This window comes from Rattus rattus, chromosome 6 (genome assembly GCF_011064425.1).
Source record: "Rattus rattus isolate New Zealand chromosome 6, Rrattus_CSIRO_v1, whole genome shotgun sequence".
Classification (NCBI taxonomy): Eukaryota; Metazoa; Chordata; class Mammalia; order Rodentia; family Muridae; genus Rattus; species Rattus rattus.
This window is the reverse complement of record NC_046159.1, coordinates 133,869,448-133,892,415: the sequence shown is the minus strand read 5'-3', so window position 1 is coordinate 133,892,415 and position 22,968 is coordinate 133,869,448. Positions and strand designations below refer to the sequence as shown.

The following is a 22,968-nucleotide window of genomic DNA, read 5'->3' as shown; positions in this document are numbered from 1 at the left end:
AAATACCACCAACGCTATACGCTGAGGAAGAACTGACAGATTTCATAATTACTGCAGCTTTTCCCCCTTCCCTCTTAACAAAGCAAATACATAGAGGTCTGCGAAAGTAACAAGCACTACTGGTTTCCAAAGAGAGGCGAGTCAGCCTCTATAACCCTCATCCGAAAATACACAGTAACTCTTTTATACGTAGGAAGGCGTGCCACTTTCTCCATACATTAGCAAAACCTTTCCCGAAAACTATAACTTTATTTCATGTCTCCCAGTTTTGGCATATAGTAATTAAAACAGTCTAATCTATCCCACTCTGCTTCCTCCTAAATGAGCAGCGACAGCTACACAACACAGTTCTGCATGAATCACTTCTTTAGGTGAAATGGGACCGATTTCACGATTCCCCGTGACTTAGGACACAAGACACGAGTGCACAGAAATAGCTAAATTGGTTTGATTAGTTGCTACCTCTTGTTTTTCCTCTGATGCCATCATCTACACCAACACATTCCTGTCATAACCCTTTGCCACCTCTGCAATGTCTTCTGGGATTCTAGCTTCACGATTGGCCAGTAGAAGTAATTTTTAGACTGACAAATCATATCAGCCCAGCCCTCTCCTTTAGTCACTGATGGATTTGTAAATGTGGTAATTAACCTTAGGGACCCCAAGATTACTCACACCAAGCTCGCAAACTTGCTAAAAGCCCCGAGTAGCCAAATCACTTACAGTACAGTAAAGGTTTTAGTATTAAAAACAAAACAAAAAACTCCAAAAAATGTTTCTCCCCATGAGAAAACTTGTCCCCATGTTCTTTGGCTAGCTGCCCCCCTCCCCACCAAAGGAAATGAACTAAAACATTTGGCCCACAGTTTTATGCATTCATAGCTTGACTACTAAAAGCACCATTTCAACGTCTGTGGGATAGCCAGCCGGATGTGGTGGCGCATGCCTGTAGCTCTCTCTGTCTGGAGACTGGTAGGAAGGTAGTTTGAGTTTAAGACAAGCCTGGGTTACAGAACAAGTTCAGGGTAGCCTGGGTTACAGAGCAAGATCCTGTCCCCAAACGAAGTAACCACAACAAAAATGCCATGCAGATAGATAGATAGATAGATAGATAGATAGATAGATAGATAGATAGATAGATAGATAGAAGCTGCAAGATAGTTTAACATGGCTTGCAGAGAGAAACTGACAAGGTTGGCACTGAACTATGTAGAGTCCTCCCTTGGCACTTCCTATTGCCAGCTTCTACTCAAAGACTATTTGCTCACGTTGGGGAATGATAATGCCATTCTAAATACTAATCACTGAATTGGAGAAAAACTGTGATGATGAAGAGGATGATAATCTGAATTGTTTTTGCCCCAGTTCATGATCAGGTGTCCAAAATATCAGAAGGTTCCAGAAATGTGAGGACCCTTTCAAGGGACCATATCCCTTCTTCCCACAAGGTTACCTCAAGTCCGAGAAACCAACATCTTCTGAACTAGGTACTGCCCCAGAGTTTTAGTTGTTCTGGCAATAATCTGCAGGAAGGGCTGACTTGGGAAGGATCTGGAAAAAATCAATAGATTTAATGTTTTTCTTAAGAGTAGGTGTTTCCAACCCAGAGACAGGTACTTGGGCATTTGGGCCTTTAGCAATGAAAACGTGTGTATGCCATACTGGGGTAAAATGGGGACCCTTTAAAGGAATAAAGTAAGCTAAAGATGTACAATCCTCGGGCTCATGTCAGAGGCAAACAGCCGAGAAAGAATCGAATTGTGGAGAGTTTCAAACTCCTGGTGAGACGTTATTTTTCTCTATATTAAAGATGTTAAAATTTCAGATTACAGCTTCATACCCAAAGTACAGGAATACTTAGAATAATGTAAGTGAATCTCTTCTGAACTTATCTGATTTATTAATCTCCTAGAGACAAAAAAAAAAAAACAACAAAAACAAAACAAAACAAAAAAAACCAAACCACCGTGCAGTGCAATACTGAGCTTTATTTTCCTTGTCATTTTTTTAATACCTTGAGGCGTGTTAAGCATATTTAAATAGGTTTATTGACGCCTGTGGAATGAATGAATACATTCTAGCACAAAGACGGTGCAGAGACAGACACGGGTCTCATGCGAGGGAGCTAAATATATATGACACTTAATTTAAGGTATAGTATTCTGTGGATTACTATCTCCATTTCCACCATAAAGTAATAGCCTCTCTTAGTGTTCGCTACGGCAAAGTGATATATGTCAGCTTGTGGAGCAAAAGGAAATGTTTCTCATGCTAAATAACACTGCGAAAATAATTCTATTTTCTATATAGCGCTCATAAAACATAACATGAACCCATTAAAGGGAACCTATCATTCCATATCGCCCCATTGTGACTAGTATAGAACACCTCAGACTCTTGCAGAACAAAACAAACAAAAACCACGTCTTCAATGCACAGAGTTAATCCTCAATCCACCGTCGCCCTCTCGGGCTTCAAGATGGCATGCACATTGTTTTTATTCACGTGTGCTCAATTGCCATTCTGCAATCTGCCGAACTGCATCCTTGCTGGTCAGTTACCTTGGCAACTCCACAGTAAAGCCTGCTTTACTTTAAGTATATGTGCCGCTCACTGGAGAAAAACATGATACAGATGTAGGACACACTCATCATCCAGAAATGGAAAATGACTAAGCCACTATGTTTTGTTTGTAAAAAATAATAGTTCCTTTCTTTATGGCGGGTTTAAATTATGGGTACCCACACAGCATTTTTAGAGAAGAGCCCTTTTCCTGTCCCTTTTGTTATTTGCAAAACAAATAGCTCCTCCAGAGGGGCTATCGGGGCAGTATTTACACCTATGCTTCTTTTCCGAAGCAAAATGGCATAGAGAATTTGAAGCCCTGGGTTGTTGTTCTTCTAAACATGAACTACGCCAATAATGCTCACAAGGTCTGCACAAACTACCCAGGGAGGCTGCTACGTGAGGCTAACACGCACTGCATTCACAGGTGCCTAGGTGGGACCCACCAACTCTAAACTTAAAACACAAGCTTTTTCTTAATAACTATCCCAGGAAATGAAATGTTACTACCCTAAGAAACCACAGCACTAAGGCCTGAGCACCTTCCCAATTTACCTGTGTACAGCACTGTAGTAATCAAGCCGAGGTCACAGGGACTGGACTCTCCCTGTCTTGCACGGCCCTATAATCTTATACAGCTGCAAACTCATTACCTCGGCAAACATGTCACTGGACACAACTGAAACTTAGAGCCACCTAGCCAAATCCCTTCGAATCTAACAACATTACTGGGCAAAACAATTAAAGCAAGAGTTCGAACCATGGTGCATCAAAACCATCATCTTCACATAAGAAAGACGGTTATGGCTGTACAGATTAAAACTTCTGAAATTGCACTGCCATAAGCAAAACTTCTGAAATTGCACTGCCATTAAGCAATATCATTTATCTGAAGAAAAAAACAAACAAACAAAAAATCTTGTGTCTGAATCAAGAAGAGGCAAAAGGAAAACAGTATTAGAAAATAATGATTTCAATATTTTCCCCCTTCCCTAAGCTCCTATGTCTCTCCTTGCCATACGGCCGTAATCTTATTCACAGGAGTATTCATTGCATGTTTTAGTCACAGGGTATATGGAAAGGTCAGGGCATTTCAACAACTCTATATTATGTGACAGTAGCAAGCCAAGAATCAAATAATAGATCTTGACAGCAATGGCAATAAAGTGGGACCTCACGCGCGCTAAATTGTTCCTGTCTTCCTTCGCTAGGAATCTGCTAGAAATGTTTTCTCTTCGTGGAGGGGGAGATAAGCTTCTGCATCGCTGTGCACTTTCCTCACATGCACATCGAAAACAGAAGCGAACACTGACAGACTTCACAAACACCAAAGTTTGAAAAGCACCGCGTTGCCGAAGAACCTCTAACAGAGCTTCGCGATTGCTGTGCAGATTGTCACTGAAATGTAAACAGACACACATGCCGCCCCATCTTTACAAAGGGGCCCGAGAACACTTACCGGACCTTTTTCTGCGTCATTAAGAACAAGGACACGGCCATAAAGATAAAACAGACACTGAGTGTCAGGCCGGAAAGTTCCAGCTATGTTTAATCTTAAACCTGTCTCCTTTTGCAATCTTTGAAAAGAATGTCATGAGTTATTGTCAATAAGCATGTCCAACTAGCCTTTGTAAGGTACCAATGATGTGCACGTCTCTTTTACAGGTCCTTCATCAACAAATGGATGACTTTAAAAGAGCCACGTATATGGTCATTTTCTCCTTTTTTGAGGTTTAGGAGGATTGGGTAAAATCTCAGTTTACCATAAACCCACAGAATGCAGCATGTAGAAGGCCAGTGTTCCTAAGGTAACAGCAGTTGGTCCTCTTTCATAATGCTGTAAGATCATCATTTCGCACATCAGTTACCACACGCGGCTCTATTATACAGGGGGCCGTATGGACTGTTGGGCTGCCTGTCATTTACAAATCACACGAGTGGGTCCCAGTAGGCTAATGCATTTTAAGGTTGTGTGTTTTATAGATTTTTGTTTTCTCTGCCTCCCCCCCAAGCCCCCGGCAGACGAGTTGTCAGCCGTCATTTCTCATCGCTATCAGTATGTTTTCCTATAGCCGCTTCTCTCGCCTCTTACGTTTGCAATTATTAACCCGATGCGGGTTTAAAAGCCAGACTAGCAAATAAGGTAGGACGGCATGATAAATTGAGAGGAGATACGTGCTGTTTCCGTGTGTACCGTGCTCTGCCAGATGTGAAAAAAGCAGAAGCCAGCATTTGAAGCATTAGCTGCCCAAGGACCCCTTTGTGATGTATTTCCTGGTTTCCAGTTGAAGTCGTACACCCGTGAATAGGCTCTTAATATCCCCGGGATAGGGTCATTACTTGAGGCAATAGCAGCGTAAACTCTGTGCAATGTCATAGAGTCAGAAATAAATAAGTGTACAATTGAAAATCTTAATTCAATCCAGAGGCTATGTATACGTGAGTTGTTGAATCAAAATGAACATACAGCATTATGCGAAATAACTTCATGCCTGTTATGTGGGGAACAGACCTGCAGAATTTAAACACAGGCTTATGGATTAAGTATTACTCCTAGCAGGAGTAACCTAACCAATTTAAAACATACCGAGATACTATAATGAATCGCTTTCGTATGACAAACTAAAAGTTTGTTTTTAAAAGCATCTCAATTTCATCAACGTCCAATTTTAAGATGTGAAGTCACTCATTTGTTGAGGAGTATCAGAAAGGTACTTTGGAGACAAATCATTTAAACAAGACTGTGACATAGCCGGATAGCTAGATGGATAATTACAACTGGGCACAGCATTATCTTAATGGATAGCACTACCTGGAAGAAATTAAGTAAAGAATAAGAACTTGAATTTTCAAAGATGGTCAGGCTATGAGGAGAGTGCTGACCAGCCACCTGTCTTAACACAACTTTAAAAAGCACAATTTGACCTAAACAACTAGGTCTGAAAATCCTGAGAATCAAACATTTTAAGTGCTAATGGGGGGAGTTCGACGTCCTCTTTTTTTTTTCCTTCATACTACAGCTTTAACGGGCTTCACCGTCCCTCTGGGACTCGGAGTCCCTGCATGAGAAGCACTGTGAAGAGCCAATACCCAGCGGAATGGAACAGGCTGAGAGATAAATTCCTTTGGCTCTCTGAATCAAGATAACTCATCTTGCGATTTCCAGAGCTTCATACATTTATGAATTCCTCCATAATCCATTTTTTAACAAGTCATTACAGCATTCAAATTGAAATTTAATTATTAAACCCGATAATTACTGTAGAAAAAATATTTTAAGAAATCTTAACACTATGCAACCTGTTTTCATTTTTTTTTCTCTCATTCAGATTTATGCGAGATTTGATTGATCCAGCCTTAGAAACCGTTGGCTTTCGATTTCGAGCGTTTCTCCACTGTCAGCCCTTCAACTCAGTGTCTCCAAGGCAAGCTGGCCACTCATTTGGAGACAGGCAGCTATTGTTTCTCTTACAGTCACCGACAGCCCATGCCTAAGCTGCAGGATCCATGCATTAAGATTACCTCTTTGCTAAGAATACAGTAATTTCTGTTCACGTGGGGGCAGAAATCAAAGCTTGGCTCTTTTTCTACAAAAACACAGAAGAATCTCTCCATAAAAACTTTCCCTCCTAGATTAAGTCATTTATTAATTTTTATAAATTGGAATTATCTTAGTTATTATCTAATCAAATCTGTTTCCCCTTTTTGCATGTCTGTGTGTCTAACGGTGTCTTCAATGTCGATAGGAAGGGGATGCTGACTATTGTTAATGGGTGATCAATAGAACACAGGACTCAGAATGCCAAAAAGTTGAAAAGGGTTTCGGATGTCATGCTATCAAGGCATGCGAATATCTTTACTAAAAGACAGATCAAAGCACTGCTTCTGACCAACGCATGGTCCTAGCTTCCTACTCAAGCCAGGACTGACATGCTTTTGTTTCCTGGAGAAGTTAGGCTTTACTGTATAGACGACAAAATTAATCCCAGAGGGACTAAATGATTGTTTCCCGAGCATAGATCCAGACTGACGGAATAGCCACAGAGCGTACCAATTTGACAATACAAAACCCAAGTTAACACATTTGGTAGTTAACCATTCTGCTACAGGAAGACTCCCTAACTGTCTTAATGATTTCTCTGTGATTCATAAAGATTCAAACCTCGATCAGATGATCTAATCTTCTAATTTTGGTGGGCTATCTTGATTACACTTCGGAACTAGAAAAGACGAGGCTATAAGCACAAACTTACAAACTCAAAGAGGAAGAAGCCTCCTTAGTGGTTAGCGGAGGCCTCCTAGCTAGAACTTAGAAGGTAAACCTCACGTCTCTTGTACATGGTCCTTTAGAGTCTTGAAATTTCAACGTTTTTCTCCTGACTTTACCACCTGTCAGAGGCAACAGAATATTTTCAGCCTAAGGTACCTCCTGATCCTCTACAGTCATGGAAGCAAAAAGATCAAGAACCATACTCCTACCTTCAAGTCTCCCCTACACACACGGCTCTCTGATTTACTTTTATTTTGTATGGATGTGTGCGTACCTTAGTCTGCACATGTGCTCTGAACTGGAATTACAGCACTCGTGAGCCACTCCCAAAATTAGACAAAATATTTACGGCCATTTTTTTTCTCTAAGTTTACAAAGACTCTTTCAAAATGATATCATTAATTGTACCTCTTAGTGTTTTTTTTTTAATGTTTTAAATACATTCTAACAAGCACACTTGAACAATTCTCTAAGTGGTATGATGGATAAAGGGCAGAGGTTAAAAACAGGAGTGATTTTTAGTTTATAAAAAACAAAAATAGTGGACTAACAACACAAGAGGATCCCAAGTGTTTTAGAAGATTAGGAAAACAAAGTTTTATTTTTTTTCAGACTGACTTATTAAACACTCACTGACACAGGACTAAAGCGTAACAAAAGAACACCGGGAGCAAACACTGAAAGCCAAATGGACATTTACGTTGATAGCCTAAACTCACCATCTTTCTTCCCAGCAGCCATTTTTCTGCTGATAATAAAACTGTTGGCTTGTTTGGTCTTCCAGTTAATTGTTCCATTTATGCCATCGGCACAGCTTAATAAAAAAGCTTTTCAGAATAAAACAAATGCACACAGAGACATGAAATTAATGTCAAATTAAAAATTACCACCACAGATTCTGTTAACTTGGTTCAGACTACATTAACTTCGGCAACTAGCAGCTGCATTCCAACTAGCAAATGCTTGTTACATGCCAGTATGGGGAATCTATAGGAGTAACAAATAAGAAAGTCATCAGTCCTGCCCCACAAGGAGCTCAGTCTGTGAGGATTGAACAATGGCTTCTACATGGAAAGGTTGGTTATGAGATGACACCTGTGTTGTCCAAAGAATGGTCAAAATCACGAGGGCCATAGCAGGGCTGGAGGGGAGACAATTATCTCCCGCTAGGGAATTTTCCATTACATCAACTCAGGGTAGAGTTTGGAAATATTAAAGTGGCTGTGATGTGCAGGCTTAGATAGGGCCCAGAGATATACGGGAAGACTGGAGGGGAGACAATTATCTCTTGCTAGGAATTTTGCATTACCTCAACCCAGAGTTGGGTCTGGAGACATGAAAGTGGTGGAGAGCAGCTGGGGGATTAGGTGAGGTCCAGAGACGCACGTGATCTATGGAAACTGCCACCTCAAAGGTAAAGGGAAGACACAGAGGCGCCAGGTGCAAGATCCGAGGGAGATAATACTGAATTCTTCTAGATAAAGAAGGGCCACAGATGGCTTTGAAGGTTTGATCTAGGACGCTACTGGCCAGAGGTAGATTAGTAAGCCCAGAAGAAAGGTTAACTTCAGGAGAGAGAGGAGACTCAAGTTTGGGATATGTGAAATCTGGGGTCCCGGATGGACATCCAGGTGAACCCACCTAAAAAGACAGGGTTACAGGTCTGGTTCACAAACAGATATAAAGGGGCTTCGGATACAGATTTGAAGTCATTTCTCTTACAGGACTGACGACAGAAGCCAAAGTTACAGTGAAGCTTTTTGATGACAGTCTGCCCCCAGGGAACACATTCGAGACCTTAAACTATGTGGTGGCTTGGAACACGGACACCACCTGTTCGTCCTCTTTCTCTTCATCCAAACTGCTCACCTCTCTGCCCTGACCCTTTAGATTTCATGGATTTAGCCCCCATTTTGCTGACACTACACTCCCTTCTCACCATCTCAGAGAAGGTCCCACTCTGGGTTCAGCACAGCTGCAAATCCCCTAGTGCTTACCCTGCCGCCCATTCTTCTAAGTCTGAAATACAGTAAGAAAGAACACACAGGGGCTGGAGACATGACACAGCGCTCAAGAGCACATGTTGATGTTTAAAAAGTTTGGTTCTAGGGGTTGGGGATTTAGCTCAGCGGTAGAGCGCTTGCCTAGGGAGCGCAAGGCCCTGGGTTCGGTCCCCAGCTCCGGGGGGAGAGGTTGGTTCTTAGCACCCAACTCATGTAGATCATGACAAGTGAGGCCAGGGAACCTGATGCCTTCTTGTCTCTTCAGGAACCTGCATATTCATGGTACACATACATAAACCCAAGAGTTCATGCATACACATAAAAGAAAGGAATTAAGAAAGGATGCATAAACCAGCAGGGATAATAAATGGAGACTGTGTTAATATACATACTTAGATAGCAAAATCAGAGAAAGGCGCCACAAAGAAAAGACTGGGGTAGTCACAGGTTGGACAACCGAGTCAGAAATGCCACATGCGCCAATGAAGGGAGATGCCAAGGAGGAGGGTTTGACCCCTGCTACCAAAGGACCAGCAGATGAGAGCATGGTCAAAGACGACTAGCTTTCGAATGGAGAAAATTTATGCGTGACTCCGTGAAACCATAGTTCTAGGAGCCTGGGGAAGGGAAGAAACCAAACTGCAAAGGTCAAGATGTAGAAGCTGCTGGCACAGTAAGGAGGGGAATCAGAACTAGGATGCAATGTGAGCGAAAGATGGAGGACGGGGTGAGGAAAGGGTGGGTCACGCTGGAGGGAAACTGGGGTTCTATCCATAAGCTCCAGGAAAGATAGGAGGAGAGAGCAAGAGAACAGAGTAAAGAAAACAAGACACAAATCCAAGAAAAGTAGAACAAATGGGGCCAGAAATAGACAAGATAAATAGAGAAAATACGTCCTGAATGAGAAAGTAAGGAAAACAGAAGCATCCTATAGAGTCTTTAACAATATTAGTGTAAAAAGCCTGGTCTCCATCGCGCTGGAGATTATATGTGGATTTTCTTTTCATATTAACTCTTCAGCGAAATATTTAACCAAGTAAATTATGAGAAATACCAAGTTCCCCGCATTAAAAAAAGAAAGCGATTAAAAACCTAGGTTCTGGCTGGGTGTGGTGGCTCATGCCTTTGATCCGTCTACTTGCTGGTAAAGGCAGCTGCACAAGGAGGTAAAGGACAGCCTCCCTGCTTCAAAACAAGCAAACAAACAAACCACACAGAAACTGAAGTCATTAAGGTTTGAAGGAGCTGAAGGGGCTTGCAACCCCATAAGAACAACAATACCAACTAACTAGAGCTCCAGGGACTAAATCACCATCCAAAGAGTACACACGGACAGACCCGTGGCTCCAGCTGCATATGTAGCAGAGGATGGCCTTGTTGGGCACCAATGGGAGAAGCCCTTGGTCCTGCCTAGGTTGAACCCCCAGTGTAGGGGAATGTGGGGCGGTGGGAAGGGGGGATGGATGGGAGGGGAACACCGGTATAGAAGAAGTGGAGGGGGACGGGATAGGGGGCTTATGGACAGGAAACCAGGAAAGGGAATAACATTTGAAATGTAAATTAAAAACATCCAATTAAAAATAAATAAATAAAAAAACAATCAAACAAACAAAGTCTTATGGGACGTAAAAGTGAAGGACTCTAAGAAACTACCTGACGGGCATCACTTTTGAGCTCTATAAAGTTAGGCAATCTGGCTTTATCTACGAAATGGACAGTCTTACGAGTGACTTTCCTAATAAGTGGTTGAGTTGCTCTATGACTGAAATTATGAATTTCTAAAACTAGATGAAACACATGGTAGGCATTCCCGATAACTTAAATTTTAAACAAGATCCAAGACGCTAATAATGCCTTATGGCCCCACAGTCTCCCCTCCGGGGGCCTCCTCGTTATTAATTTGAAAGGCAACGTGGCTGTTAGGCACTTAGACAGCCCCTTCAGAATAAATGCCCCACGTGTCCCAAAAGGTTTATAACAAATAGACACGCAACACATATCCACGACTCCCTCAAAGAAAGTCCAGGTAAACGGGCTACACAATTCCAACATGTGAGTCTCATAAATAATCGGAAATCTCAAAGACCGACAAACATGAAAGAATATGGGAGCATAGCCTGATTTCTTTGTTTGCACCAAAACAGGAGGGGCCCAGCATTGAAAACCCCTGCCTTCTTACTTCCAACTAATCTCTTGGAACAATCAGGACATCTGAGTCACCGCTGGCTTGTGGAGAAGCCCGCCATAGAGACTGAGAAGCAGATGACCAAAGCTGCTTCACTTTCCAGGACAGCAGCAGTTAGATTTTACTGGCAGACCCCAGTAAACAGCTTTCAAGTATTGTTTCACCCAATTCTTGCAAACCCAGGTGAATCTATCACTGTGTTTGAAGATTACAGAGGCTTAATCTTAAAACCCAAGGTAGTAAATCCAACAGGCAGATAGATACCCTGGAGCTCTCCTCACTTCTCAGCTGACTGGGTGGTGAGTCATCACAGAGGAAGCTTGGGTTGAGAAACCAGATAGCACCGGCTTGACTCCTTCCTCCAGTCTAGTGAGGCAGACTTCAGACTCTGCTGTACATAAGAATCATTGTTGAGAGTACACACGCAAAACTACATGCATGTACTTTACGAGTGAGTGGCTCCGTGGATTTATGTGTGCACCTTTCAGTCTGTGAGACTGTGTCCACGCGCTCTCTTCTTCAGAAGGTGACCAACCTATTCTAAGTGTTGACCTTACTCTGTGCTCTTGGCTGGTAAACTCATACATTATCCCATACTTCCCAGGTCCTCTACAGAGATAGCCTGGATGTCTTTCACAGCATTAAAAAAAAAATCTAATTAGTGTCCCAATGGTCAAGGATTACGGCAGGACAGAACAGCTGCATACATCTCCAAGGTGTTTCTGCTTCTTGTAGGCCGCAGTCCTTCGAGCACATTCCTCTGTTTTTTAACGTAAGAGGAAACCCGGCCTTTCTTTTAAAGTGTGTGTGCTCGGGTGTGTGTGTGTGTGTGTGTGTGTGTGTGTGTGTGTGTGTGTGTGTGATATGTGCATGGGACTAGGCATGCCAAGTTACCCATACAGAGAGGTCAGAGGACAAGTTTATACAGTCAGTCCTCTTCTTCCACTTGTAGACAGGCTTCAGGGACATTACTCAGGTCTTCGTGGAAAGGCACCTTTGGCGTGGCGCTACCTCACTGATCCACGCACGTTGGTTTTTAACCAAGTTCATATTAATTCATATAATATCTGACTGACCTGAGAAACCGGAAGCCTGATGGATCTCAATAAAAGGGTAAGTGTGGTGGCTCTGCTCACCAGGTATTGGTATCAAAGGTGAGACAGAGAACACGTGGTTGCTTGGACATTCAAGTCCTACACATGCCTCAAAGAGAAATCTCACGAATGTAGAAATGATGGTCTGCTTTATGCTTGACATCATGGAAACTCTTAACTAATTTCTAGTGTTAAAATTCACTGTAAACCACACACTGACAAAAAAAAAAAATATGAAGATTACCCACTGCAGGGGTTGGGGGGAGCTAATGTTTGGTAGCTGTATTTTCATTAGAAGACCAATGAGGTTTTGTGTGTGTGTGTGTGTGTTAGAAAAAAATTTTCTTAAAAAAAAAAAATCGTTCAGTTTAGCAAATACCTTTCCTATACACCACTTTTCAAGACTAAACGTAATATGTAAAATAATGTCGGCCTCTATAGACAGGTTATTAGACAGACTCCAGAGGTAACAAACTGTCTTCAGAAATCATTAAAGGGTGTGACTCCTGATCATTTGTCACAATTCCACGTACAAGGCTGCTGCTCTCTAGTGGGTGAGAGACCACAACGGCAGAGTGTGCCCTGTATCCTGCAGCTACGCCGAGTACAGTCAGAAACTGTTCGTGGAATTTGCTGGAGCCTCTGTGGTGTCCATAACGTAGCCACCTCTTCAGTGCTTCACCTCCTAAAATGTCAAATCCGAATGAATTGAAAGGTGGCTGGTATGTCCTCCACCTAGGTTCCTAGAACCCACACTGGACTTAAAAGTTCCTCTTAAGGTTTTCTGAGTCATTTCGGAGGCTCGTCGCAGCATAACGAGTTTTCCTCTGGTCCCGGACGAGCAGTCTCTGAAGAGAGAATTTTGCTCTTTCCCAACCTGGGTAATTTGCAGACTAGGGGAGGAGGGAGTTGCGGTTTAATACAAGCAATTGAAGAGCTGTGAATAGTGACTGATTGCTGATGAGCTAATCAGAATGACAAGGAACAGAAATAATAAATAATAACTTGCTCAGACATCACTGTCCAAGTAAACAGCAGGACATGTCAAATGAAATTTAATCTGATTAGCACACTCACCACACAAGTGAACTAGCAACGTACCAGGCTTCTCTCTGGTCCCTGCTTCAGTTCTCTCTTTACATATTATTCTACTCTAAGGCTTTGCTGAAGTTGTTCGTGTAGCTCACATCTTTCACGGCAATTCCCTTTTATGACTCTCACCTTTTTTATTTTCCTTTTCTAAAAATTTAATTTATTAGCATCGTGTGTGTGAGTGTGTGTGTGTGTGAGTGTGTGTGTGTGTGTGTGTGTGTGTCTGTGTGTGTGTGTACACGCACATGCGCCTGACACCTGTGGGTGCATGTACTTGCCACAGTGTGTGTTTGGAGATTAACAGAAAATCTTGCGGAATCAGTTCTCTTTTCTCACCTGGATGTGAGTTCCAGGGACTGAACGCAGACTGCCCGGCTTCATTATCCGGCAACAATCAACTTTACCCACTGAGTCATTCACCAGGCCCTCTCCCCTTCCCTTCCCTTCTGCCGGTTTCTTTACTACTTATAAAACTTCTTAAGCTTTTTGTTTTCTTTGTCTCCCTTTCGTACCAAAGACTAACTTATTAGCACCCATGTTTTCAGCGCCATGCTAGCGAGATCCTGAACTGTTAATACACACGTTAACACACGTTAACTGGCTTGATCCTTACACAAAGGATGTGAAATAGGTAGCTCGATTTCACAATAAGGATAAGAAGTCTTCGGGAACACTGTCACTGGTCACACTGTCACCGGTCACATGCTCCCTAAGTCTCAGGACTGGATTTTGAACCCGCTCCGTGGCTGACTGCAAAGTCACTGTCCCCAGTTCGTCAACCCTAACCCCAAACAGCTTTTAAAAGATGTGATGTGAAGGGGGGTGGCCTCATTTCAGACACCCTTATTACTTCTAGCATATCGACTGTGATATATTTTTTGCTTCTGGGGGAAGAAATCCATTGCTGGATCCCTGCATTAGAAATAGCAACAAGTTAAGCTTCTGCTCTGTAGTAGAAATGACGCTGGTGTACTTCTGCGTGGAAATAAACACACGCCACAAAAACAACTCATTGACAGAAGAAAGTCAACCTGTCTGTGAGAGTCTAGGAGGGGAACTGCTCTTCTGAGAATGTCTCCCAAGGCCCGAACAGGGGCCTGAGAGTGTGCTTTTAGAAGTACTTGCTGTGGCTGAACTTTTAAAAAGTCTAAGATTTAAGACAAAAAAAAAAAAAAAAAAAAAAAAAAAGCCTAGCAGAAAATGAGCAGCTATTTAATATAATTTAAGTTTATTTGAATTTGATCATTTTAAGCAAAGCAGATTATAAGACATAATGAAATAAAATAACACAAATGAAAGGAGATTAAAAACAGGTCCAAAGAGGGTTGGGGATTTAGCTCAGTGGTAGAAGCTTGCCTAGCAAGCACAAGGCCCTGGGTTCGGTCCCCAGCTCCAAAAAAAAAGAAGAAAAAAAAAAAAAAAAAAACAGGTCCAAAGAAAGGCAGTGCTTAGTGTGAGAATCTCTGAAGAGAGGCTAGCTGAACTCAAATTCAAGTTCTCCCACTGGTTCTTAAATGCTTCTGTGCCCTGGCTTCGTCCTCTGCTACGGGAGAAACAGCAGAATTCACGTCACAGAGGCACAGTGAGTACTGATTGAGAGAATACACTCAAAACCTTTACGACGAAAACTAGCACAAAACACTAATCCCCAAATGATAGCACTAGTGCTCACTATCAACTGATGTGAGGAGACACTTGGGCTTCTTTAAAAGGTTTTTGTTTTTTTCCTTTACCTTCAGTCAAAAAAAAAATAAATAAATAAAATTATCACGGCAGCCTCCATTGTACGGTGTTCTCACGTCTTTCTACAACTAGGTGGACAAAATAAAATTCCATTCTAGGGCAGGCTTCAGAACATTCTAGAGACATCTCAAAAACACACTTAAAATCCAGTGCCTCCAGCCCTGTCAAACTCCACCCCATTGCCTCCCGCAGCTAAGGTATCTGGGCAGGTCCTCTGGTTTGACCTTCGTCAGGGAATTCTGGCGACTTGCTGGCGACTGAAAGTCGCCTTTTACCTCTTTGAAGAGACCAGATGCACTGTGAATTCCATTTAGATTCATCTTCTCTGAGATCCCATGAACACTTAGGTATTTATCCTAAGGGAAGAATGCAGCCAAAGAGGAAGATCTGCCCGTGTGCGCACGGCCCAGTTTTGCACTAAGCACAGTTTCAAGACTAGGTGAAAATGAAATTGCGATTTTTGAAGGAGTAAGAGAGAAGTTACTCTTTCCTCTAGCTAAGGTTTCCTGTTTGCCCAAATAACTTAGAAGAAGAGTTGTTCTTCGGCTACATGGTTCTATCTTCTTCGGGTGAAATGGTGGATGAAAAGGGGGAACACTGGGACCTCTAACAAAAGGCGCCCAAAGTGCATACAGTGGCTCTAAGCATTATTACTGTCTAATGTCCTCATCTGAAAGAGGGAGGGCTGTTTTAGAATGAAGATGGTGGGTGAAAAGCAGACCACAGACCCCCTCGCGCTAGGGGAAATCCGGAGTGCTAGTGCGATCTAGTGGAAACGGATTAAAAAGCAGAGGGTCCCTTGTGAGCCACTGGGGTAGGGGCTTGAGGCAGCAGGAAAGATTCCTATTTGAATTTGAAAATTCAATAATGCTGCAGTACACCTTTTCCAATTAGGAGGCGTCTAAAGGAGTCTCATATCACATATTCACCTTAAGCTGTCATTAATTGTCGGTGTTACGGGAGCCATGCTTTCTAACTAGAACACATCCTAACACTTTAATCGGGAAGCTGTATTTTACAAAGGTGCCTTCTCACAGCCCCATTGTCACCTTATCAAGGCCATGCACTGGCCACAGCCTGTACTCTCAATTGTCTTGGCATCTTTCCCTATTTTATTCATGTGGAACATACCACTGTACACAGACATAAATACACCATGCTTTACCAAACCTGTGACTGTCTCCATTTTTTTTTTTCATTTAGAGCACACTTGTACCTGTGTTAAAACTGCACTGCTTTCTGTCCTCTGGGTCAGTCATAATTTATTCACCATCGCTGTGGATTCGACGGGACCACACTCAGAGTGGAGAGCCGGCCTTTCCGATCTGACCGCCTTCCAGAGTTACAGAGACCATCAGGCAGGGGACAGAAATGTAGCAAGCACAACCTCCTGGCTAACAGCCTCAAATTCAATCCGATATCTTCCATCAAATTTCACCCCTCAAAATCTTCCTTCTCTTTTCTTTTCCCTATCTCTTCCACATTAGCCTACAAGGTCACTATCTCCAACTTGGATTTAAACTGCCTCCAGTAGCAAACCATTCAGACTCCTCTAACCTTTTCTTCACACAGCAGTTAGAGGACTCTTTTTGAAATGCAAATCTGGTCTTGTCCTGCTCAACCCCCCTCTGAGAGCTCCCATTGGTGTTAGTACAAAGATGAACCTCTTTAAGGTGGTCTACTAGGCCGGGGAAGATTGGCTCCTTGACCCCGCTGGCAAGCGCCCTTCCCTGTCTCTTTCTTCTCTAAGCACGTTTTATTTAGTGTGCTCGGGCTGGCCCAGGACCTCCGCAGCCCCTCAGGGTCACAAGCACCTTTCCTGACTCACCTCCCTAACATTTACTCTCCTTCCGTCCTTGGGAAAAACTTCCTCCTTTCTTAGAGTCTAAACAAATCCTCTGCCGAGGCAGCATTGAGCTTGGTCCCAGAGAGTACAATCTTATCTGCGATTATTTGATTAATCTTCACAGCGCATAATCCTGAAAAGAAAAACAGCGTGATTCATCTTTGTCAACTCAGTAGGGTTAAAAAGTGGTATAGCTCAGACCACCTATTATCCAGCATCTGTTACACTGTCTCAAAAACACTCAAGATGCCCCTAAAAGTATAAAATAATTCTTCATTCTTAAAGTTACCAAGGGTTTTTTTCTTTCTTTCTGGTTCTTCATTATTATCATCAACACCACAATAGATATCCAAGTCTGTATCTTTGAACACGTCCACCTAGGCTACACATAGGCTAAACATTCAGAAGGAAAACTGCTAGACCAAAAAAAAAAAAAAAAAAGTATAATTCAAATTCTGATAAGATATCTAGCAGCCGACTGTGTCACTGGTCTTTGATTAGAATCAACTCTTTAATGACTGAAAATAAAAGATGTCAGAAGTGCTACATTGATTAACTGTTGCACGGGAGAGAAAAGCCGGTATCATTTTACCGCCTAGTAAGAAACACCGATTTGCTCAAGAGAGAAAACAGGAATCCTTAGGGCTCAAGTTTCCTTTGCTTTGCATTCAGAGGTAAAACAGAAGCTTTAGCTCTTTGCATACTGCTGAAAGAAAAAAAAAAACAGGGAAGTAAAACACCCCCGGTATAACTGTTCTAGGAAAATTAACTGTGATCTCTTTCAAATTCAGAGTGAACTCCAATCTCCATGATAATCAAAATGGTGACCAGATGAATGAGTAAAGAGGCAAAGAATGGGAAGGAATTTACACCAAGGCTGCCCATCTCCCTAACAGTTTTGAAACCAGCCGTTTCATTTATCTGAAAAGAAAGTCTGTCCTTCCTTGTCACAACAGATGCCACGGATGATTCCCGTGGTACAGGCTGCCAAAGATTTATTCTAAATGTCTGATTAGCCTAAGGTAATTAGGTAGAAAGTGAGTCCTGTTAAAGATGATTCTTAAATAATGAAATACATTTTGAGCCACTGACATAAACGTTAAATTAAAACCCCTAAGCGAAGATTTAAAAGACAAAAACAAAACAACAACAACAAAAATCTGACCAGAGCGAGCTAAGAAAATGGTGCAGCCTTTACTAACACATTAATGTTCCCGAGAGCACAACAGTAGTCACGCCAGCAACAAATGTTCATTCAGAAGCTACCTCATCATTTCCCAAGATAACTAGGTTTTAAAGCTTAAACATTGGGATTATTACTTTGTGGTTTAGGGACATGGGCAAGCCCTGCACTCAAGGAATTGCAAGTAGCCGCCTGTGGATCAGGTGAGCCTTGACAAGCTATAACCTCACTTTTGAGAGTTTCTCTCCCGGAAATAGGAGCCGAGCCAAAGAATGTCTGTGGCATCCCCAGCAACTGGGAAGACAGCCACGGCAAGCGGCTGTGTGTATTACTGCAACCTCACAGAAGTGCATGGCACTGTTACAAAATGAATAAAAAACAGTGAGCGAGAGAGAGGAGAAAGTTATTTAACAGTAAAAAAAAATCCACTCCATGCAATCAGAATGACTGTGGCTCTCCCGCTGACTTCTAACCACTGGAGCGGAGAAGAAAGTTCCAGGTCTGAGGCAGGAGTGAAAGCGGTAGGCGAGAGTGGGCGAGCAAAGACCACAGAATTGCCTCCCTTTTCTTCGCATCTCTGACAGACCCCTCTACAGTTTGCAAGGTTCCCGGTTATTTGATGCAAATCCTATGAAGTCAGGAGTGCTGTTCAGTAAAAGAGGTCCTGGATGGAAATCCAGTAACCTCCACAATTAGTTTGGAACAAACATGTCTCCCGAGTTAGATTCAAAATAAACAGTCAATGGGCAGGTGTACCCGATAAGAAGAAAGATCTCCCCCAGGACATAGTGGGAATGTGCACTCGAGGCAGGCAGAGAGCAGGCTCATCCTAATAAGCAGTTAAAAGCACACAGACTGGAAGCTACATTTGTTGATTATGGTTTTATGGGGTTACTGAAAAAACAAAACCCCTCAACTTTATTATAAAGTGATAGATACCACAGGGGAAAGAGGGGTTACTGCAGGACGATCTGTCCCACATCCCTCTAAGGAAGTAGAAGGTGAATACCAAGCTATCTTGGACCAGTGGCCAGCATCTTGCCTGCCAGGTAACCCTGGAGTCCCCAGCATCCACCACCACTTGGCAGGAAAAGTCAGCTCTAGACCAGGCAAGACACCCTGGAAGGAAGAGAAAGGCAAAGGTGGCTCTGCAAAGACACTTAAGACTAGGGTGCTTGTCAGGGAGGAAATGGTCTTGTATTTCTCTCAGATTTTCCAGTTTGCAATGCAGAGGAGAGAGATACAAACTTGCAATTCATAGGACCATTCTTTTTAGGAAATTTACAAAAGGAGGGAAAAAAAAAAGAACCTGACATGTTTGTATATCAGTTACGCTAATATGGTCCAATGGTCTTCAAACCCCCCCCCCCCACTGCAAAAAGAGGTGAATGTTTCTGCTTGTGTAGAAGAGCCGGAGTTAATTTTCCTGATGGCTGTACTGTTAGGAAGGTCTGGAGCGGGGTCTGCCTGCTCTTTTGCCCACTCAGGCTCGTTCTGCCCTCTGAAGCAAAGAAAAGGGAGTTTACTTCAAACTAAACATTCCAGACCCTTTGAGAATAGCCGCTGTGATAGAGTTGCCAGATCCTTACCAACCCCACAGACTGTTCTGCAAGTTGTCTAATTTGTCAACTACTCTCTCCAAACTGACAGCCAGAAAGGAACACGATACTACAGATGGGTTTGATTAGAGCAAGGTCCGTTATTTTTATGATGTACGGACACTACAGTTAACATCACCATCTAACGTGTATTTTTATTTTTATAAGCCACACCATGCCATAGCTTCTTCCTGCTCTTCCTAAAGAACAAGAACCCCACAAAAGTCACCCTACTTCTCTTTAAATCAGTGAGTTATAGTACACTGCTTGCAGCTAAGCACTAAACCCAAATGGTATTAAATTCTAAATGCTGCCATCTATTTGTAACAGCTATCTCTTTTCCAGTCACCCCTAAATTGTAAAGCAAGCCTTCTAGATCTTTGTCAAAATCATGTATACCAATGTTAAAGGCACTGTCCAGGGTAAAAATTTGTGACCCTACCCACATGTCTTCCTTCTTCAAATGCAATAACCTATACACACCTGGCCGGCACTGGTCCCAGCCAGTCTCCGGCTCAAACAACAAACCTGCTAATTAATCTGCAGACCCTCTCTCACAGCAGCCTACAGCCCGCAAACTGCTTCCCTGAAAGCAAGAATCACTTATCTTTCAAAATATGGTGTAAAGGACCCACACCGCTTAGAAGTACACATCTGTGCAAGCACACACACACACACACACACACACACACACACACACACACACACACACACACACACACACACACACACACACACACACACACAGAGCAAAGCCCAGGAAGGCAAGGAGAGAAGTGGGAATGTCTGCAGCAGGCTGTGACACTCTCTGGAGTTTGCTATTATTATTGTTTAATTCATTGCTATCTTTACTACAGGTACATGCCTTTATAAATAAAACTTAACAATGAAAATCACGTACAGAGAATTTGACTTGGAAGCAGTCCCTGTGAAATGGCTTTAGACCATTGAGAATCTCTTTCCAACCAGAAAACTCTAAGCAGAAAAATAGTCTCTAACAGGACTTGTTGATCACTAGAAGCCTCAGCCTTATGCTGCTTTCTTTCCCTTTCCCCTCTCTACTCCCCTACAACATTACATTGCTATTTAGACTTAATAAGGTGATAAGCTAGGAAAGAATAGACTAGAAATTGGGATAGTGAGGTTTAGAGAAAAAAAAAAAAAAAGGCTGGATTGTATGCCCAAACGTGCGTGTGTGCGTGTGTGTGTGTGTGTGTGTGTGTGTGTGTGTGTGTGTGTGTGTGTCCATCCATCTCTATCTGCCTACCTTCCTCTGTTAGACAGGTTAGGAACATATGGAAAACACAGGATAGAGACTAAAAAAACAAGGCAAAGTGCAAAGGTTCCCTTCCAGCCCAAGTATGGACCAGACAAACCCAACCTGTGTCATCTGACTAACCGCGGTCCTTTCTTTCCACACTGAGACTAGGAAATGAGATAAACAGTAAACAGAATGTAGATTTACATGTTTCAAATAGAGACTATGGAAAGGTAGACTTGGAAAAATAAAAGGCTAGACCGGGCGGACAAATAGGAAAAAGAGAAAAGAATCGGAGTATCGACTAGCTGTGGAGGGAAAGAAACACCATGTGTAAGCAACGCACTTAATCAGATCCACAAACAATCTGAGTGTTTGACTTGAAACACTTTCAACAAGCCAGGGTGTCTCCGCGGCTTGAGCCTTCTCTTTAAGGGTGATTTTCACCCATGGGAAACTAGTGTTTGAAGCTGAACGAAAGCTATCTGTCTCACTCAGGTTATCTCTAGCCCGTTTTTATGGCGTGCTCATTGCTGTCTATAAAGTCTGTGAGACAAGTGAAAATTCCACTTGGCTTAGAGATATAATTTACTCCCCAGAAACAAAGTTATGCTATACACACAGGGTAAACCTAGAGCTGCTGGGTTTCTGGCAAACTGTTATAATAATAGATTAAAAGGAACAATTCGAACCTTGGTTACTCTTTGAAAAGTGAAATTCTTATCTCGTTTAGAAATAATTTGCTCCTACTCTCCTAGAAGCTAAGCCAACGACAAGCAGAGAATAAGCACATTCACGTCCCTACCAAATTCTCAATTAAAAGAATAAAATGTCCAAATAGGTAGTCTAATTATTTGACTTGTGAAAACTCTGCCTTTGCTTTGACCTATAAATCCTCTCACTCCTCTAGAACATATCCTAAATATGAGAGGTAAACCAACAGCATCACAGATACAGGTCAAGTTGCCATAAAATAGGTGAAATGTACCAAACAGAAGAAATACAATGTGCGGCCTCAAAATCCCACCCGGCGTTAAAGCAGAGTTCCCTCGCCCCACTGAAAACTTAAAAAACGGCGGTAAAGCAAGAGAGGACAGCTCCTGAGCAAACTCTTAAAGAAAACATGGAGAGTGTTCAAACACAAAGGATGGCTAGTTACCTAGTGAAGTGAATAACACATAGGAACACCGTGTGTGCTTCACAATGGCCCTTGTGAAAAGCTGGCACAAAATAATCCACACCGGGGAAATATCTAAAACTCACCTGGATAGTCAACGCCACGAATGTTTAAGATCTTATCTATCGGTATTAGGACATATTGGTACTTGACGTTAGTTAAACCCTCAAGTATTTATTAATTTTGTCCATTCACTTAGACATTGTTTGTTCTTCCAGCTAGCAAGAAAGTTTTACCTAAATAGCTGGTATTGCCTTTTCCCGAGGAAAATTATAATTTGAAGCAAAGTTAAAAAAACATTATGTGTTAAGTATGAAAAAAAATCCTCAAGGATATTGATCAGAATTATAGCTCCATGTCATAATCCTGAGAAAGCGAGCCACGGCTCAGCTTGATGATTTGAAATACTTAAGTGTTACTGCTGTTCATATATACCCATCAGAAAACATTAATTTAATGTAGCTTATTTTCAAAGAAAATTGTAAAATGAGTGTTATTTGATGCTCAAAATCTACTACCTAGAAAGAAAACGGGGGGGGGATTAATTTGATCTAATATTTAATTTTGAGAAAAAATATACACAACCCTATGGAAAAAAAACATATTCTTCAGGTACCTCTGTTAGCATAGAGGGAAGTCTGAAAGGCAAACCATAGTTTTCCGGCACCACAGCAAGCCGAGGATGTCACAGGTGATCTTGGTTGCCTTAGTAAGGAACCCTCTGGAATTTGGACCATGAGAGAATTACTATTAATACAAAAACACCAACAAAGCCATTTCCACTTTTTAAGCCATAAGCAAATAAATAAGTAAAAAATACTGGTTAAAATTTTGAATGAAAAAGTCAAATTAGTTCAAACCCTGAAAGGTGGGTGATTTTTAAAACATGGATTTTCCTTATGTTTTATCCACGTCTGCTGTAAGTCTCATTTGTTAAAGACCAATGCTATCAGT

The 22,968-nt window shown here is 42.1% G+C and overlaps 1 protein-coding gene across 4 annotated transcripts in view; it reads right to left on the bottom strand.

Moving 5' to 3' along the window:
• Sgce (sarcoglycan epsilon) overlaps nt 1-22,968 on the bottom strand; it is a 55,673-nt gene that overhangs the window by 30,821 nt on the left and 1,884 nt on the right. For 2 of the 4 annotated variants that reach the window (XM_032906970.1, XM_032906971.1), the window contains exon 2: nt 7,555-7,662. The exons of the other annotated variants lie outside the window; for them this stretch is intronic. In XM_032906970.1, coding sequence (XP_032762861.1) covers nt 7,555-7,662 — 108 coding nt within the window. The remainder of the gene's footprint in view (nt 1-7,554; nt 7,663-22,968) is intronic. 4 annotated transcript variants of the gene reach the window in all.